Below are 21,760 nucleotides of genomic sequence, written 5' to 3'. Positions count from 1 at the left end.
TATTCATACTCTGGAAGTGCACTACATTTTTTGTATATATTTTCCCTTTCTTGAGATATATACATCTATGGATTGATGAATTTGTGAGGAGGGACAACACTCTGGACACTGAAGGAAAAATATATCACTCAAGGCTGTTTTATCTCCACAAATTTGTGAGTGACCAATTATGAATACATAACAGTGCCAGTCTCCACACAGTTATACGCTATGTTGTTTTGTTTTATTTGTATTTAGCAGATTGTCCCCTATCCTACGTGCTGGATCATACTGAAATCCTGACTGATAGCCTTAACCATGATGACGCTGTGGGACTGCGACTGGCACGACCGATAGGTCAGTATCTTTTGGTTTTTGGCATGTTTCCTGTTCCGTCCTCGGAGCTGCAGCCTGGAGGGCTGAAGAGTGGATCATTTTGTAAGCAGAGTGCCCCGGTCAGGGGAAGACAGCTGGTACAGGTAACCACGTGGAGAAACAGATACGTTTGCAAGATAGCGACCTGCATGTGACCCGGAAGTAGTCACATGCAAATCGCTAGGCCAAGAACGGTGTGGAGCAAGGTAAGGAGTCTCTTTGAGTAGGGCAATCATGCCCCTCCCACAATTACAGGCAAAAGCCTCAACACATATCTCAAAGTACAAGTACTTATAAGGAAATCAATTATATATACACTATGTATGTATAATATATTATAAAATGCTTTAATTATTTTATAATATATTATACATATATAATATATGCATAAAATACACAATCCAGCGCACTCGCTTATTCACCAAACAATGATTTAAAATCTTAGAGATTGTAATAGTTTTATTTAAAAACACCTCACCTAGGCAATGGGGGTTTAGTTACATTATATGATCATATATGTACCCCATTCTTGGCAGGTCCTACTCTAACAGCCTAATGCTTGCTCTTATGAGATTAATCCACTTACTTGGGAAATACTTCCTTACTTGGACTCTCTGCAAGTCAAGGTAAAATAGGGTAAGTATATATATATATTTTTTACTTTACAGCAGCCTGGGGGACTGCCTGACCGCTCAGACAGTCCCCCTGCTGGCAGCTCCATAGACTACTATTGAGGCCATGTGATCATGGTGATCACATGGCCCTGGAGGGCCGGGGTAGCCGGAGCTGCTGCAGGGGGACTGCTGGGGTCTCCTGCAGTCCCCCCCGACTGTGATCGCTTCGGATCGGCGGTCCAGGTAAGTCCAGGGCTGAGGGCTCCTATAAGGTATGACCGTGGTCCTTAACGACCATTTTTTGTCGGACGTACCTAGTACGTCCACGGTCGTTAAGGGGATGTATATATTTATAACGTCATTCTAAGTGTTTTTTAATATTAATATATAATTAATATTAACATAAACTTTTAATAATGGTGTATGTGTGTTTATGTGCTGCATGTAAAACTACTTTTTACGTACTTTATAAACTTTTATTAACTTTTGAAACTTTTTTGGGGGGCACCAGGGGGCCTGCCTGCTCAAATAATTATGAGTACGGTCTTTCTATTATTATTATCATGTTTAAATTCATGTAGACAGCACTAATTGGTGTCAGGTCATATCTATCGGCATCAACTTTTTCCCAGGCATTTCCGCATAAACGGAGCGCTGCCACGCCCCTTTCTCTGATGCGGTCTCCTCACGCTACATAAGGAGATCGCGCCAGATTCAAAATGCTGGATTAATGAAGAGACTTTCCCAAAGTTCCTCTGACCGGCTGCAACAACTACAAACTAAAGATACGTCTACCGAACCGGACTGGACATCGCTAACCTACCTTCTCCTCTCCTCGACCTCGGACTGAACAGGACCTCTGCTTCTGCCTCATAAGGATCTCCTCTAATTGGATTCAGCTCAAATAAGAACTCCGGAATTTCCTTCCACTGAACGCTAAGTATCATTTAAGGTTTATTTGGGACTTGCCAACTTACTACCAACCTTTGCAATATAAGCTTGCTACCTATCTCCTGCTAAATTATTCCACCTAAAGCGCCTTGGATCTATCTTCCACTGAATGCTGAGTTTCACTTAAGTAAATTGAGTCTTTGTCTGCTTGCTTCTGCAACCGCTACTCTGCTACTGTCAAATAATAATTCCTACTGGCTTGAAGACTATGGTGAGGCCTAATAGAAAGCAGTTGTTGTTGGGGGATTCCATCATAAGAGGTGTGGAGATGGACAATGGTGGTCTTGTGAGGTGTCTTCCCGGAGCTACTGCTCACAGAGACAGGAGACGTATCTGTAATATTGTTAAGCAAGCAAAGCAGGAAGGGGAATTGGATGTACTTGTCCATTTAGGGACAAATGACTTGGCTTGCAATGAGGTTTCAGAGGTTAAGGAAGTTTTTAGTGTTTTTGCCAATGATATACGGCAGGTTGCTTCCACACTGTCATTCTCTGAAGTTCTGCATGTGCATAACACTCAGAACGACAGGCGGATGCGTATTAGGGACTTTAACTTGTGGCTTGGTGAATGGTGTCGGGAGCAAGGATTTGGCTTTATTGCTCATGGTAGCTCTGTTTGGAATGGAAATAAACTGTACAAAAAAGATGGTTTGCATCTTTCTCAAAAGGGAACAAATGTTCTCAGTGAGCAGTTCAGAGGTTTTGCTAGGATGTTTTTAAACTAGGAGGGGGGGGCAAAAGGGTGATAAAACATCAATCCAATTGTCCCCCAAAACAAGGACAGAAGGTGCCTGTAGCAAGTGTGTTAAAAAATGATAAGCTTAGAGTCATGTCTACAAATGCTCGCAGTTTAGGGAATAAGATCCATGAACTTGTGGCAATAATGGCAACTGATAGTGTAGATTTAGTCGCTGTTACCGAGACATGGTATAATGAGAAAAATGACTGGGACATAGCAATACCAGGGTACTCTTTATATAGAAAAGACAGGGAAGGCAAGAAAGGGGGAGGGGTGGCCCTGTATGTAAAGGATAGCATAAAATCTAGCCTAATAAAGGTTAGTGAGGCGAACATAGAGTCCGTTTGGGTTACGTTAGAATTTGGTAATCACACAGTAACTCGTGTAGGTGTGATTTATAGGCCCCCAGGACAAATTGAAGAGTTAGATAATTTACTAGTTGAAGAAATAGCTAAAATGACAATGAAGGGGGAAGTTGTCATCATGGGTGACTTTAATCTTCCTGATGTGAATTGGAAAACAAAAATAGCTACTTGTGCCAGGAGCACACATATTCTAAACTCCCTACTGGGATTGTCTCTAAAACAAGTCGTTGAGGAGCCAACTCGTAAAGAGGCCATACTAGATTTAGTGTTAACAAATGGAGATTTGGTATCAGATATTACTGTAGGTGAAAGTTTAGGATCCAGTGATCATCAGTCAGTCTGGTTTAATATAAGAACAGTGACTGAGTCACACCACACAAAAACAAAAGTTTTAGACTTTAGAAAAACAGACTTTTCTAAAATTAGAATATGTGTAAAGGAGTCATTATCAGACTGGAGCAATTTATATGGAGTCCAAAATAAATGGGATTATTTAAAAGTTGCACTACTGAAGGCAACAGAAAATTGCATTAGGCTTGTCAGTAAAAGCAAAAAATTCAAGAAACCACTGTGGTACTCCGCAGATGTGGCCAAAATAGTAAAAAACAAAAAGTTAGCATTTAGTAATTATAAAAAAAACCAGAGTGAGGAAGACAGAATGACCTATAAGATTAGGCAGAAAGAGGCTAAGCAAGTTATAAGAGCTTCCAAATCCCACACAGAAGAGAAAATAGCACAGTCAGTAAAAAAGGGGGACAAAACTTTTTTTAGATACATAAATGAGAAAAGAAAAGTAAAACAAGGATTAGTTAGATTAAAAACAAAAGAAGGAAGGTATGTAGATGAGGATAAAGGTCTAGCTGACTGCCTCAATGAATATTTTTGTTCGGTATTTACAGATGAAAATGAAGGAAAGGGACCTCTGTTAACAAAAAGGATAAATGAGTCATTTATTACACGTGAGTTTACAGAGGAAGAGGTTCTATTTCAACTGTCAAAAGTAAAGACAAATAAGTCAATGGGACCTGATGGAATACACCCAAAGCTATTAAAAGAGCTTAGTGGTGTACTAGCAAAACCATTAACAGATTTATTTAACCAATCATTGATAACAGGAGTAGTCCCAGAAGATTGGAAGTTAGCGAATGTTGTGCCCATTCACAAGAAAGGTAATAGGGAGGAGTCGGGCAACTATAGGCCAGTAAGCCTTACTTCAGTAGTGGGGAAAGTGATGGAAACCATGTTAAAGGATAGGATTGTTGAACATCTAAAAACACATGGATTTCAAGACCAGAGACAACATGGGTTTACTTCAGGGAGATCATGCCAAACTAATCTTATTGATTTTTTTGATTGGGTAACTAAAATTATAGATCAGGGTGGTGCAGTAGACATTGCTTACCTAGATTTCAGTAAGGCTTTTGACACTGTTGCACATAGAAGGCTTATCAATAAACTACAATCTTTGAGTTTGGATTCGAATATTGTTGAATGGGTAAGGCAGTGGCTGAGTGACAGGCAACAGAGGGTTGTAGTCAATGGAGTATATTCGAAGCTTGGGCTTGTCACCAGTGGGGTACCTCAGGGATCTGTACTTGGACCCATTCTCTTTAATATTTTTATTAGTAATATTGCAGAAGGTCTTGATGGTAAGGTGTGTCTTTTTGCGGATGATACTAAGATATGTAACAGGGTTGATGTTCCAGGAGGGATAAGCCAAATGGAAAATGATTTAGGTAAACTAGAAAAATGGTCAGAGTTGTGGCAACTGACATTTAATGTGGATAAGTGCAAGATAATGCATCTTGGACGTAAAAACCCAAGGGTAGAGTACAAAATATTTGATAGAGTCCTAACCTCAACATCTGAGGAAAGGGATTTAGGGGTGATTATTTCTGATGACTTAAAGGTAGGCAGACAATGTAATAGAGCAGCAGGAAATGCTAGCAGAATGCTTGGTTGTATAGGGAGAGGTATTAGCAGTAGAAAGAGGGAAGTGCTCATGCCATTGTACAGAACACTGGTGAGACCTCACTTGGAGTACTGTACACAGTACTGGAGACCCTATCTTCAGAAGGATATTGATACCTTAGAGAGAGTTCAAAGAAGGGCTACTAAACTGGTTCATGGATTGCAGGATAAAACTTACCAGGAAAGGTTGAAGGATCTTAACATGTATAGCTTGGAGGAAAGACGAGACAGGGGGGATATGATAGAATCATTTAAATACATAAAGGGAATCAACACAGTAAAGGAGGAGACTATATTTAAAAGAAGAAAAACTACCACAACAAGAGGACATAGTCTTAAATTAGAGGGACAAAGGTTTAAAAATAATACCAGGAAGTATTACTTTACTGAGAGGGTAGTGGATGCATGGAATAGCCTTCCAGCTGAAGTGGTAGAGGTTAACACAGTAAAGGAGTTTAAGCATGCGTGGGATAGGCATAAGGCTATCCTAACTATAAGATAAGGCCAGGGACTAATGAAAGTATTTAGAAAACTGGGCAGACTAGATGGGCCGAATGGTTCTTATCTGCCGTCACATTCTATGTTTCTATGTTTCTATGTTTCCTACTGGTAACAAAAGCTCTGCAATCCTCTCCTTATAATTGGAATTGTCTTAGCTGCTATTGCTACTCTGTAACAAATCTATATCTGCTTGCTCTATTTCCATCAGCAATGCCCAAACTAAAGATTTAAAGCTACAGTAACTGCTCCAACCAATTGTAGTTTTCCTTGAAAATTAATTAAATAATCTAATCACTAATTTCTGCAGTTGTGTTCCATCCGTTAATTGAATCAACTTTAGAGACATTACAATTGGTTTCTGTTCCTTCTACTACATGTATTGATGATACTAAGGACTATAGTCACAAGATTTCCAAAGGTGGGGATTAATACCTCCATTTACCTGGCACATTGAACTTATGAGGAAAGCTCCTTCATTGTGACTGTAATACATAATCACTTCTACACTTGTTCACTGTGTTACAGTATTACACTATTGTCTTATTTTATTTTTTTGAGAAACATACCACTACATACACCATTGATCCCACTTGACTACCACCTATCAAGGTCACATATCCATCACTGGTCTGAGTATACTGCATTCCATTAAGATCTGAACTGATCTAAAGCTCTGCTAAATGTGAGTGGGTATGTATATAATTTGTACCTGAAGAGTGAAACCCAATTTATTGTGTAAAAAAGAATGCTAGACATTGAAAATTGAAAACATTATCCAGCTGGACTTTTCTTTCATAATTTTCATTTGGCTCAAACTGTGTTTCTTTTTCCAGTTGTGTTTAAGTTTAAAGCAATGGTTATATCAAAACGTAATAACTTCCCACTGATTTAAAAGGAATACTGTGAGCACTAGAACATCTATAGCTTAGTGATGTAGTGATTTTGCTGCATAGAGCTATTTTCACATTTGTAAACAATGCCTTTTCTACCAAAATACAGTGCTTACTATTGTACCTACATACACCTCTAATTGCTGTCACTAGTACAGCCAGCTTCCTAATTCAATTCTGCACTATTCGTCCGAATTTCAATGTCCGGTATGAAGACTAAGAATGCCCCCTAAAGAAATGCACTTGTATAATGCATCTCTGGTGACTGGTGCAGCACAACAACTGCCCCACATGCATATCAGTCCCGCCAAATACTTCTCAATGGAGAAGAATTGGATTGTTGGTCAGTAATGCAGGACAGCACAGATTGGGATAAATAGTAAGTAAATCTTCATTATTTTACGCTTCCAGATGGGCCATAAATCTAAACATGCAGAGGCAAATGCTACTGTTGAATTTTTTATGTTAGAGCTTTTCTATAAGTAAAATTCTGAAATATACGGTTGTGCAACATCTATACAATCCAGGGCACATGTAAACGTCTACATTACGCACAGCAGCGCTGAAAGTGTTTCCACAATTCTCCCAGAATACCATGATGAATATGCAAACATGTCATTATAGACATGTATCACTTATTTCAGATTTCCAGACCACATTTATGCAGGCTCCCGTAGGAATGCTATTTATTTTTCAAATACAGCTTTATATACCAATGCACACATAAGGATTTGAATGGACATGGCATTCCCACTCCCTCACCCCTATTTGGCCAAATGGAAAGATCCCCGTCATATGAAAATAGTTGACAAGGAAGTCTATAATTAGAATGAAAGATTCTGGCAAAAATGGCTGCCAGTGTAAACAGCATGGGGACGAACTAAGGCTCGTCTCATGCAATCCAATATCTGGACCAGTTGTTTGAGCAGTTCCTTATCAAATTATAACAGAGTTTAACAGACACCCATGGTAACCAACACTTCTCTTGGCCAGGTTATTATCCAGCTTAGTACCTGCTGACTGATAGGGTATATGTGCTGATGGTTTGGATCCTGTTCTTGCCATTGTGCTGGGACTTCAGGACCCATCTGACTCTCTGGGGGTACTTTGATGTTGCTATCCTCATTTCCTCTTCCTCATGATTGCCATGTGTTTGTTTGTGGTACCTCCAGGTACTTGTAGCTGTTCTCTACATCTCCTATTTGGCCTTCTGGTACTTGAACTCCTTCTGTCCTGATCATCTTCCCTCTTTTTGAATCCACCCACACTTATCTAGCCCAAACGACATTCCGATGTCCTTGCTGTATATCCCAGTTAGTGGATCAGTGAGTCAATGTCCCACTCATTCTTGGCATACTAACTTTTATATTAGTTTGCAGCTATGCATATCATACCAAAGGTTTCCAAGTTTTTCAGCAATTTAAGCTATAGTTGTTCTTCTGTGTGATTGGACCAGATGGGCTAGACTTCGGTCCCCACGTGCATCAATGAGCCTTGGTGCCCATGACCCTGATACCGGTTTACAGTTTTTCCTTACTTGCAATGCTTTTGGTATGTACTAACCACTACATACCAGGAACACCCCCAAGACTCGCCATTTTGTAGATGCTTTGACCAGTTACCCATCCATCACTATTTGGCCCTTGTCTCAAAGTCACAAAGGACTTTTCGCTTGCCCATTTTTCTTGATTCAACACATAAAAATTCAAGAAATGACTGATATATCTTACCTCTTGACAGGTTCAATTGTAATGATATAATCAATTTTATTCACTTCAGCTGTCAGTGGTTTTAATGTTGTGCCTGATCATTGTATGACACCATCATTAATTAATGATAAATTAATTAATTAAATAAAATTAATTCCCTGTGTAATTTTTTTCCTATTTTCCTTTAAAATTTTCATATTCCACCAATGAAGTGCTGGATTGAATACTTTCATTTTCGACTTTTAAATAAATGAAACAAATAAAATAAATTTAAATTTCTCTTTTCCGATTACATATACATTTTTTAATGTGCACAGCACTGTAACTATGACCAGGTCCTTAAAACAATGAATGTGTGTATGCTAATCTAACAATTTCTTATAAGCTCTGTCATTTTAAAAACAGTAAATAAATTCTTAAGTACTAATTAAAATGCTAATATATATTAGTTGCTTGTAGCATTATTATTATTATTATTATTATTATTATTACTGGTATTTATATAGCGCCAGCATATTCCGTAGTACTTTACAATATTATCAAAGGGGAAGATTTAACAATAAATTAGATAATTACAAAAACTTACAGGATACCAGAACGGCAATCTACAATACAATAATAGAGGCAGACATAGGGCAATATTGTTTGCAAGAAATATGGATTTGTAAATAAAAATGTTGATTGCACTCACAAACCCAGTTTGATTTTAGGCATATCATAAAAAATTAATGCGACAGCTTCAGGACTTTGGAACATCAGTGGCATGTATAAGAAAAAGAAAGAGAATAATAGGGCAGAGTATCTCAGTAAAAATTAACACGCTTTATTAATAGTAACACTTACAAAACCGAAGTGTAAAATAGGCACATCACACTCAGGTGGAGGTCTCTTATTCCAAGATCCACAGGAGCAGGAACAGCCAAGTGAAATAAATAAATAATAAACAAATAAAAAACAAATACTCTGTACCCTATACAGCCCTACGCGTTTCGTTCAATGTTGAACTTCCTCAGGGGCATCTACTAGGATACTGTCCTCATGCAGGCATGGAGTGAAGTCCCAATCTTCTTCTTTTAAATCCGTCTTTGGCGCGAAGCGATCAGCTGTGCGCCATACTTCCGGGTCCGGACTTCGGCGCACTTCCGGTTATGTCCATATTGCGTTCCGGAATTGCTAACCAAGCCTTGTTCTGATTTTTGTTTCGCCAGACAGTAAAACATGCGTTCCACTTGCGTTCCAATGCTCGTAATCGAGCAGGAAAAAGTCCCCAAAATAACATTTGTAAAGAAACAACAAATATATATATATGAATTAATAATCAAAATATCCCAAACTATGAATTAAAATTAATATATAATGCAAATACAGATGGAAAGAAATAAAAAATATAAATAAATAATTAAAATAATAATAAACATAAAATTAGAAAAAGAATAGAAAATCACAAAAATCACAGAAAACACACCAAATCAAAATCCACATTTAACTCACTTGGTTTCATAGTTTTTAATGTGTGGATCCAATAGCCCTCTCTCTTCCTTAGGGCCATCATAAGGTCACCACCTCTTTCATTTAGGGTTACCTGTTCTATACCTGTACATTTCAATGTGTTAAAATTAAACAAGGAACAATTATTACAATGTACTGGCTCTGTGTGTTAACATACCCTTTTTAATGTTATTTCTGTGTTCTTGAAATCTAACTTTTAATTTCCTCCCCGTCCTCCACACATACTGCATCCCACACCCACAGCTAAGTAAATATACCACGTGGGTGGAGGAACAGGACACCCATGGTCAGGAAGAGCTTTTCAATTGCTTGAAATTTCAAGCAGTTCATCAAACCTCCATGAAAATTCTGGATGTGCCTAGCAATTGGCGTAGGGCTGATGATATTTTTAGTGGAGCCGATATGTTGCAGGATTCTGCGCCTAAATTGTTGGAACGTTTTCCCTATATATTGCAGTCCACATGACAGATGGCTGTGGACGAGCATTTCTTGTAAATTCCTAGCTCGCCGGGCTGTCAATTCAGGGTGATCAGGTAGTAGTTTTTGAAGTATAGGGTTGTGGCATAGTATTGGCCAATTCTTAGACAGTATGTTGGACATCAGGGCTGCCATCAGAAATTGTGGGGCCCCTAACACAGCTCAAGGTCTGGGCCCTTGTGTGCCTGCCCCCAAGCCCCGCCTCCAAATCCCGTCCACAGGAATACACACACACAGACACAAAAGGACACAGACACAGAAAGATACACACATACTAACAGACACACACACATAGACACATACACAGATACAGATACACACACACACACAAACGCACACACTGACGTACATACATACTCACACACTGACAGACACACATACATACATACTGACAAACAGACATACATACAAACTGACATACAGATATACAAACAGACATACATACATACATAATGGCATACATACACATACATACTGATATACATACATACAGACATACACACACAGATATATACATACACAGATACATACAGACATACTGACATACACAATCACAGACATACATGCATACTGACAGATATATACATACACACAGACATACATACACATACATACATACACACAGACACATACAAATATACACACATACATACATACACACAGACATACACACAGACATACACACAGACAGACATGCATACACACAGAGATACAGACATGCATACACACAGACATACACACACAGACACATACATACAGACATACACAGAGACATACACATAGACATACATACACACAGGCATGCATACACACAGACATACATACACACAGACATACATACACACAGACATACATACACACAGACATACACACAGACATACACACAAACGCAGACATACACACAAACGCAGACATACACACACGCATACATACACACACGCATACATACACACACGCAGACATACATGCAGACAGACATGCAGACAGACATGCAGACAGACATGCAGACAGACATGCACACAGACATGCACACAGACATACATACACACAGACATACATATACACAGACATACATACACACAGACATACATACACACAGACATACATACACACACAGGCATACATACACACACAGACATACATACACACACACACATACATACATACACATACACAGATATACACACACACACACACACACACACAGACATACACACAGAGATACATACATATATTCAGACACACACACACCTCATTTATCAGCCACCCTCCTCTTACCTTTAACTTGCAGGAGGGTGGCTGGGGATGATGGGAGTGACCGGATGCCTCTCCTCTCTCCTTTCCTATTCCTCTCCCTCCGGTCTCCTCCTGCGCACAGTAAGCTGGGAGGAAGTGACCGGACGTCACTTCCTCCCAGCAGCCCTTGCGGTGCTGCCGCAATTTTTTTTTTTTAAAGGGGCCCGGTCGCGCAATTACCCGGCCGCAGCGCTGACCGGGCCCCTGAAGATATAGGGCCCATCGGGTGGCCCTAAATACTTGGGCCACCTGATGGGCCCTGGTGCAGATGCCCCTGCGGCAGTTTTGCCGCTCCACGTGGGGCCCGGGCGGCCGGGCCCCCCAGGGCCGCCGGGCCCGTGACAACCGTTATGGTTGTCACCCCCTGATGGCGGCCCTGTTGGACATAGTACCCCAGCCACTATCGAAAGTGCCAATGCATCTAGGAGTGGAGTTAGAGGATTTTGTGCGAGTAAACCTGAGACTGGCAAGTCTATCAGTTTGACTAGCTCTTTGAAATGCCTTCTTTAAGACTCTGTTGGGATATCCTAAAGATTTAAAGCGAGACTTTAATTGTTGACAAGACGGATTTAAAAGAAGAAGATTGGGACTTCACTCCATGCCTGCATGAGGACAGAATCCTAGTAGATGCCCCTGAGGAAGTTCAACATTGAACGAAACGCGTAGGGCTGTATAGTGTACAGAGTATTTGTTTTTTATTTGTTTTATTTGTTTATTATTTATTTATTTCACTTGGCTGTTCCTGCTCCTGTGGATCTTGGAATAAGAGATACCTCCACCTGAGTGTGATGTGCCTATTTTACACTTCGGTTTTGTAAGTGTTACTATTAATAAAGCGTGTACATTTTTACTGAGATACTCTGCACTATTATTCTCTTACTTTTTCTTATGCATGACACTGATGTTCCAAAGTCCTGAAGCTGTCGCATTAATTTTTTATGATATGCCTACAATCAAACTGGGTTTGTGAGTGCAATCAACATTTTTATTTACAAATCCATATTTCTTGCAAACAATATTGCCCTATGTCTGCCTCTATTATTGTATTGTAGATTGCCGTTCTGGTATTTTGTCAATATTTGTTATGAGGATATGAGGAGTCCTTTCATCTACAATACTATATAACTAAGGGTAATTTTGTGTGTGTTTTTCACTCATTACCCACTAAGTGTGTTTTATCTGCACACAGGTGTATTTGTACCTATTGTTGTTGTATAAAAACTTACAGGAACAAAGAGGTTAAAGAGGGCCCTGCTCAATCAAGCTTACATTCTATGGGAGGTGGGGTATAAAACACATTAGGACAGAAAATAGCAATCAAATAAGGTGGGAGTGAGGCAGAACTGGAGGAGAGAGTAGAGAGCTGCCCTTTAGGAGAGAGCAAGAGACCGGTATGTGAGGTAGAGGTTATTCTGGTAGGCCATACGTTTTCCTAAAGAGATGGGTTTTGAGGAACTTTTCAAATGAATGAAGACTAGGGGAGAGCTTGCTGGTTGTAGGCAGACTATTCCAAAGTTGATATATTTAGAGGCATTTTCGGCAGGAGCCGCAACTTTATAGAGATCCAGGAGAACGCAGACCAACATAGAGTGAGACGCACGAGAAGATTTTCAAATCTATCTTCCCGGTTTTTTTCCACCGTTACCTCTTGACCGGCCAGAGGCTCAGTGAGGAACCACTCCATTTGGATTTTGCCTATCCCAAAGGACTCTGTAATTATACCCATAGACTTTTCTTTTATGTACACTTTTTAGATATACTATGTACTACGTTTTTTCATTGATTTTTTCTACCATTGATGATGTTGTGAAAATACATTTTATAGTTTTTTACTGAAAACAACGGATGGTTTTTGAAGCTAAAGTACTAGGGGTTACTTATCTCTATCATTACAGATTTTTGCCAGTTACTTAATGTCTGAGCAGTAGTCAACACAGTTAACCAATAGATTATATTTTGGTGTTTGTTCGCTATTATACAGATTCAGTATAACAGACAGTATCCCAGTCCAGCTGAACGCATAGATACATTGTTGCTGGAATTTTTATACACTGTTATATTCAATTGCACCAGCTTGTATTCAATACATGGATTTAGAATAAGTTTATTTCATTTTTTTCTTTATTTTTTGATTTATTTGCTGTTTCCCCTTTTTGGTTAGAAGATCTCCTGGTACGTTTAGGGTTAATTCCCCTTATTCAAAGACTATTCCAAAGGAAAGGAGCCACCTGCAAAAAGTCCTGCAAGGTGAGTTGGCCGTATGGGTGCGAGTAGCAGACAGAGAAGGGGCATACCTGCGTATCAGTGAAAAAATACAGGAGGAGCAAAAATTGGTCAGGGCTTTATAGGTGTGGATTAGTACCTTGAATTGACTCCTATAGGATACAGGAAGCCAATGTAAGGACTGACAGAGGGGAGAGGTGTGAGAGGACCGATTAGAGAGGAAAATCAGTCTAGCTGCAGCATTCATTAGAATTTGGCGGGGCTAAAAGGACCAGTTGTCTCTCTTTTTAAGCTTCACACTTTAACAATTACAATGTATCTACCAGCTGAATGAAACATATAGTTGCATTCCCTTACCTGATCGTCCGAGTATTGATTTGGCATATTTTGGATGAATTATAACCAAGTTGGCAAAAAACTTTCCTACCCACATTGGAAAAGCATTTGGATATTGTTCTGCCCAGGCAACTTCCCTATCGAGGTCTTTACCATCTCGCTAAAAACAGAAAAAGCAACAAACAGATATGATATAAACCTGTTTTTTTTCAGGAGAAATATGTTAACATCAAGATATAAGGGGTTCACATTGCTTACTCCCATGTCTAAATAGTAATCATTTTTAGAACCATTATTTTAAAACCATAGATTCATTCAAGAAGTCCTCTATTGGGATGATTAGCTGAATGGTGCTGGGAATTTAAGGAACCCCAAAAACTAACAGCTGCATATTTTCTCCACACATGGAAGTAAAACGGAGAACCAACCCCATGGCTGTTGAATACAGCAGTGAAATTGTTATTCATGGACTATAGTTTGTTCCAATGTACTAATAAAATGAAGAACCATCACAATGGCTCTGTCAGCCTCCAAATAAATTTGAGCATTTCATTGAAATTCCAATGCAGACAATAGATATATAAAAGACAAAGTAGGGACACGTTTTCGGTTGTTGTTGCTGTTGTTGCTCTAAATAATACTTTCAGGATGATTTATTGAAAATGTATTCATTAAGGTCCAAACTATAGGCAAACGTCAGGTTAAAATAGCTAATCTGGAAACATTCACCAACTCAGCTCAAGTTACATATTGACTAGTGTAGCCTTAAGTTTCCGCTTACTACAATTTGGAGTTTAGTAAATATCCCTGTATAGTATGAAAGGCATTTAATGCAAAGCGTATTGCACCCATTTGTGTGTGTGTATGTGTGTGTATGTGTGTGTGTGTGTGTGTATGAAAATGACTGTGTATAAATTGTAGGATCATGGTTTACACATAGCAGAACCGACTACTTTGTTGTGCCTCATTAGAAAGTGTTTGTATGTGTCTCTACATCAGTAACACTTCAATAATATTTACTGGGACGATGAAACAATAAAATGCTACAGTAATCTGAGTTTCTGCTTAAATCGCGACCCAGCATATAATACATTGTAACATATTACTATTATTTCTAATAAGCTAAAAGTAGTGGAAAAAAGTCCACCCGTGTAGAGGGGTCCAGAAAACAGGATCCGTCACACTGGTGGAGGTACACCTAGCCGGACACTCCAGAGGTGTCCTTGGGGCATAACCCCTATTCAAAATAGGAAAAGGTGCATCACAGGAAGCACCGAAACGCGCGTCGGGCTCGTTCTCTTCTTCCCCTATCTTTTCTCACTTGGGCTGTCTATCACTATGTGCAGGTAACCAACATTCTAAGTATGGTTCTGCACATAGACTCACTGTAATGTCTCACTTTACTTTCACCTCTTATCAGGTCACTATCTCCTAGATGTAATATTTTTTTCCTGACCATGTTCAGAATGGTATTTAACAGCTCTGCTACCTACATCTCGGTTTCATTATAAAGGTACAACTAGTGGCACTGCTACTGAAGGGGACACATTAATCCCTATTAAGTGCAAGAATTGTACATTATCTAGGTAACAATACTTCCCTATATACCTGTTTATACCAATTTAAACTTAGCAAAGTGACTCTGGGCGGTACAGATACAGACCTAGGGATCTATAAGCTCAGCATCTAGATATACAGTACCACAAAGGTTCTGTCCAGTGACCTGTCTCCTAGTTAACTGTTCTATTAATGCTATATACCTATATTTATACGGTCTTTCAAGTGCCACCAGACTTGACCATATATCGATTAATAAAGTCTCTAGTCGGTGGCCACTCAGGAGCCCTAATATTTAGCATTATAAGACTAGGATATTTAAGAGGTGAGCCAGTACAGGCTTGATTGCACCATAGAGACTATATACCACCCATTATCTATTTTACTATTTCCACTACAATTTATTTTCTCTATTTTCCAGTATATACTCTATAGGTCTGGATTTCTTCCAAACTTATTTGAGTATTCTTCTTTTACTATTTCCAATAAGCTGATTAGTGACTTTCTTACTGTAATTTAGTGACTATAACAAACTCTTATTGTAAATACACTGTGCCATTGTCCCTTTAAGATAAAGATTCTCACCTGTGATACATGTCCAAACAGCCAGTGACCGGGGGGGCCAGGAAAGCTTTGATAAGTTGCTTCCAGCTTTCTCCATCTTTTATAAAGTGAAATCAATTTCAGTATCAAGAGAGGGAAAGAGAGCAGGAAAACTAACTGCAGTATCTGATATAAAGTCACTGAAATCCAGGGGAAACTCAAGATCTTCCACATGCTGGAGGCCATGATCACACACTGCCTGTGTCTCTTTACTCTTTGTCGTATATTGTACAATCAAGGAAACTGACAACCGATCCTGACAGCGGACGCACCCACTGTAATCTAATACATTGTGACTCCACCTACTGTGTATTTCTTAAAGAACACACACAGGCTTTACAACGTGATAGATAGATCCCCATCTGTCGTGCAAATCCCATGATGCAATGCCAGCTGGGGACCTACCATTTGCCCATCCTTGCACGGTTGTATTTGTGAGCAGTGTTTGTGCGTTTGAATGTAAGCCTGTTTTTGTATAGAGTATGTGTGTGCATGTAGGGGTGTGTTTGTATATGCTGTAACCAATGGAATGCTGTGGTTTACTTGTGTGTAATGTTTGTGTTTAAATGCACGTTTGTGTGTATGTAGTGTCAGCTTTTTAATGCAGGTGTGCTTTCGTGTGTTGAGTTGGTTGTATATAATTTTAGCATTTTAATACAGGGGTGAGTTTGTATGTAAAGGTTGCATTTGCAAACAGAGATGTTTGGGTGTAGTGCTGTGTTTTTTTTTTTATTAATTCTTTATAAAAAATGCCGCGAGTAGGGGCATGTCGCCTAAACAAATTTAAAAGTACTAGTGACTGGACAACTATTGCTGCCTAGTCGCTCGTGCAATAAGGGGGGGCCTGGCACATGTCCCTCTGTTCCCCCATGGTGGGGAACACAAATACCTAAAATGGGGGGACATAGGGCTATTAATATAAACAGGGGACCTAATGTCCCCCCTGGTCCCCACCCATGAAAAGCAACCAATCATAGTGTTATGAGAATAATGACACAGCATGGGAAAATTCCAAAGAACCTGTGAGAGCACTTATAATACATGCATCACTGGATACAGGTATACAAAATGGCTATAAGAGATACCACATTTTACAAACCCTTGATAAAGGCATTTTGCAGAAACGTTGGGGGCTTATTGGTGGTCTCTTGTCCTTCTTCTAACTAGGTCTGGTATGCTTTTTTTCTTTTTGTATATATATTCATTTATGGGTTTGTAGAATGTGGTATATCGTATATCCATTTTGTATACCTGTATCCAGTGATGCATGTATTATGTAGCGTGTCTATTTGTGTCTATATGTAATTGTAGCTATTGCATTGCATTTTCCATTTGACATTGTGTGTCTTTTTCATTCATTGATACAATTAATGAGATAGCCTATTACTGTGACCCATTTAATAAAAATCTTTTTCACATACATTTGTGGTTGTGCCCCTTGTTCAAGGAATAACTGCGTTAAAGACAGCCCTGAGTATAATGCATCAACAATTGCCACACGTGCACATCAGTCCCCCCAAATATTTTTCTATAGAGCTGTTTTGGATTGGCAGATCAGTGATGATAGACAGTTCAGCTTGGGATAAGTAGTAAGTACATCTTCATTATTTTAGGCTTAAAGGAGGGCACTAAATCTTAACACGAGGAGTAACGTTAGAAATACATGGCTGAATTTTTTATGGTAGAGTTTTGCTAATAGTAAAATTCTGAAATACTGTTGTGCTTCATCAATATAATCCAAGACCTACGTTAAAAGTCTACATTATGCACTGCAGCTCTGAATAGTAATTTTCAAAATTCTCCTGGAATGCCATGCTGAATATGCAGATACTTATAGACATGCCTCACTTTTTTAGACCACATTTTGGCAGGCTCTCATAGGAATGGTATGTCATTATACAATACAGCTTTAATTACCAGTGCACGGATAATGATTCCAATGGGCCAATATAGACCAATATATATGTTCTAAGCATAGCTGGAGTGCAAACTTGTACTTATATTTTAGATATATAGATAATATATTTTTATTTGGCAAAGCTCTGAATTTTTTTTTTTTTATTCTTTATTTTATTATGCAAAAAAGATCACAAATTGGCTTGCACTGCTACAACAGCATGTGTGAGCCCACACTTGGTAAACATTTGAAAACAAGCACATAGCAGGTGAGGAACATTGCATATTTTTTTTTTTTTTGTAAATATAAACATAGCTAGGTAGCGGAGCATACCTGGACATCAATTTAAGTAATGGTATTGATTGCCAGAGGTGTGTCAGTGCTGTGGGCGGGACATTACTATAGTGAAAGTAGAGACCAAAGCAGGTCAAGTTTTGGATGTCCTGTGAAAAAACCTCTATTGAGAGACAGTGGGTCCTAAGCTTTGTCTGCTCCTTGTCGTTTTAAGTTGAGTATTCTATTGGGGCCCTATGTGTTTCATCCCTGTAGTTTGCTTGTCCCATGGGGTATTTGTTAGTCACCCGGTGTGGACCTTGAGCTAAAAGCGAAGAGAAATTGTTACAAAGTCACCTATCTGCAGGTAATTTTGTTCCCTACCGGGCGCTGGTGAATAAGTTTGCCTAGTGGTTCCCTCGCGGGGGTATGGTGGGGGGGGGGAAGGTATGTGTGGGCCAGTTGAGAGATACTAGGTCTGAGGGTTATGAGCGGACTAGTACATGAGTATATTCAAGGTAGTGTGATAACTAGTCGGTGAGTACATGGTGACAGTTACTGGTGAAACTGTGCCGTGCAGTTACGGCGGTGCATTTAGGAAACATAAAACATTAAAATAAAACAAGAAGAAAACATTAATGCTGAGAAACGAGAGAGAGTTCTCATAAAAGCGTGGCAGGCAACAAACAGTCCAGCACATCAGTTGGACATCTATGCGGACAAACCATCTCTGGCCCGGTCTTCTCGTTGGCGTTCAGGTCGGCATCACGTTCCGGGTCGGTCTTGGAGTAAAGTCCGCAATGTTTGCAGGGTTTATGTGGAGCAGAGTCCCGCTTGCCCCATTCTGGGGGGTGGTAAGACTAAGTGAATGCAGGTGCGCTTCTAATTCTTGTAGGCTCCGTGCCTTGTAGGTATTCCCCCATGGGTGAAGAGCAGTGCTCGAGGGGTGCCCCATCGGTATGGTATGTTCTTGGTGCGGAGGTGTTGAAGCTGCGGCTGCAGTGATTTCTTCCAGGATAGGGTACTTTTTGCAACGTCTGGAAAGACTAGGAGCGTGGCTCCTTCAAAGGTTAAGGGGGTTTTCCCTCTTATTGCGGCTGAGAAGGTGTTCTTGTCCTGGAGGTTTTGGAAGCGGAGGATGAGGTCCGCCGTTGTTGCTTGTGGTACCTGTGCAGGCTTGGGAAGCCGGAACATCCCATCTAGCTTTATGGCTTTGGCCTGTTTGGGCATCAGCAAAGCTTTAAACAGGCGTCTGATGAAGTGGGGTAAGTCCTTGAGGCCTACGGTCTCCGGTATGCTTCTAAGTTTTACATTGTATCTTCGTCTTTGGTCTTCGAGTGAGTTTACTCGGTTTTCAGCAGCTAGTTGCCTGTCTTGGAGGTCTGCCAATGATTTCTCCACCATCGTGATTCGGGTGTCATGGACACTGGAGGTGGCTTTGAGTTGTGTGGTTTTGGCCTTGACGCCAAGGCGGCCAAGGCGGTTTTGTAGTGGGCCCTGTCCGCGGCCAGGTCTTTGCGCAGATCCGCAAACATGGCTTTAAGCAGGTCCGCCGTCACCGGTTCCCCGGCTTGCAGGGGCTTGTCTGCCCTTTTCGCTGGTGGGTCATAGGAGGCTATGGAGGCCTCGGCGGATGACCACGAGAACTCATCCCTGAGCGCCATCTTTGCCCATGCGGTCTGCTGTGAGTTCCGTAGCAGTTTCCCAATATCTTTGCTGATCTGGCACTTGTCGGCTCGGGGCTTTTTAGTTTTTCTGCCCATCGTCTGCCTTTGCGTTGCGTGTATGGTATGGGGTCAGTTTTGGCTGAAAACGCCTGTTTTAACACGGTTTCAGCAAAGTAGGGCTCAGAGCTCAGAGAGTTGCGTCCGCTCCGGTCCTCAGTTACTTCCGCCCCCCTTTTTTTTACATTTTTAAATAACAGCTAAGGAATATCACTTACAATGGATTTTAAGATTGAAAACATACAGTTTTTTAGATCTATATATATTTCATAAAGAAAACACTATATGTACTAAAAACTATTTTTTTTCAAGTTGTCAATTTGGCACTCTGAATGGACTACCTAAATGTCAGTTAAGACCGAAAAAGTCCACAATCTTAAAAGATAATGTAAAAAATATAGAGATAAGATAATAAATAAAGAATTACACATAATTAGAAATATTGAAAGGAAATATCTACTCCTGTACAAACCTAACACGAAAATGGACAATACAGTACCTCTTGTACTAGATTATAATAACAAGAATAGAATAATCAGAAAAATAAAAAACAAATACTAGCCTATTTTGAGAGAGGATAAGACTTCTTTTTTTTTTTTTTTTAATTCTCAAACCTAGAATTGTTTTTAGATGAGCCCCCAATATTAAGATGGATAACTAGATAATATACAAAAACAAAAGCACAACATGCTTCATACCCATAAATCATTTTTTTTTTGCAAAAACTGTATAGTCTGTAAAACAACCAACCAAATTGGAAAAATAAAAAAGGACTTTAAATCAAATGTTACCAATAAGGAGTACAACATTAATAACTTCCTCTGCTGCAGGCCCAAAAATAAAGTATTTAAAGTTTTTATTAAAATGTTATTTTAATAGTATTTTTAATATAGAATAGCCGCTTGTAGCCTTCATATTAAAAGCACTAACATGTTGATACATTGTCTTGAGTACTGTGTTACCGGGACCATCCAACATATCCAAACGTCATTCTCATGTTGTGTAGTTGTGTACAGGTTGCCTAGGCAACCTATATTCGCTTTAGTTTTTGATGTTTGTACACCTAAAGTAATATAAATGTCTTTCAAATATTGAGATGTCCACCATGTGTGGTGGACCACCTGGTACCCTGACTGGGTACCTCCGCCAGACCAGCTTACTAGCTATTACCGGGACACCATAAGCACTTTCAGCCCCTAGCCGCAGCAGCTTATCTTCCCACCAGTGTCCTGGATCTGGCTCCCAGTGGTCAAAGCTCTTCTACATAGAGTATAGCTGTATAGTAAATAATTATAGCCAGTATAGCAGTCCCCCCACACATTAGCCGAGACTTAATGCTGGGTGTAGTTCTGTTTTTATTCAGGGCCTCACACTGCCTTTTTATGCAAAGCCCTCTGCAAAGGGTCTCCATCATAAACATACAGGGTCTTTTCTCCCAAGATCCTCTGTGCCTGGAATATAATTGCATAAGGAAACCTCTTTAATTTAATTATCCGTCAGGTACAGCAAAATCTACAATAGTTCCAAACACCCCACCAAACATTTTAATATTTTGAAAGGGGTTCATTGATTGCATGGAAGCAGTAGTGTATCCTGGTTTTGTGCTGCCCTAAGCAGGACAAAACTCAGGCGCCCCCCTCCCCCATGCCCCCACACCACCCCTTCCCCCGCCCCGCCCCGCCTTCTAAATACACACACACACATTCACTGACAGATACGCATACACTAACAAAAACACAAACACACTAACAGACACTCACAAACACATACAC

At 39.8% G+C, this 21,760-nt stretch overlaps 1 protein-coding gene across 1 annotated transcript in view; it reads right to left on the bottom strand.

Moving 5' to 3' along the window:
- The window catches only part of LOC134568997 (cytochrome P450 4B1-like), a 100,223-nt gene extending 83,933 nt beyond the window's left edge, over positions 1 to 16,290 (bottom strand). The window contains exons 1-2 of the mRNA XM_063427771.1: positions 16,077 to 16,290; positions 13,956 to 14,094 (exon numbers count right to left, since the gene is read on the bottom strand). Coding sequence (XP_063283841.1) covers positions 13,956 to 13,982 — 27 coding nt within the window. The 5' untranslated portion in view covers positions 13,983 to 14,094; positions 16,077 to 16,290. The remainder of the gene's footprint in view (positions 1 to 13,955; positions 14,095 to 16,076) is intronic.
- Between the last annotated feature and the right edge of the window lie 5,470 nt (positions 16,291 to 21,760).

The sequence above is a fragment of the Pelobates fuscus genome, chromosome 7 (genome assembly GCF_036172605.1).
Source record: "Pelobates fuscus isolate aPelFus1 chromosome 7, aPelFus1.pri, whole genome shotgun sequence".
Lineage (NCBI taxonomy): Eukaryota > Metazoa > Chordata > Amphibia > Anura > Pelobatidae > Pelobates > Pelobates fuscus.
Note: the sequence above shows the minus strand (reverse complement) of the source record. Positions and strands in the feature narration are given on the sequence as shown.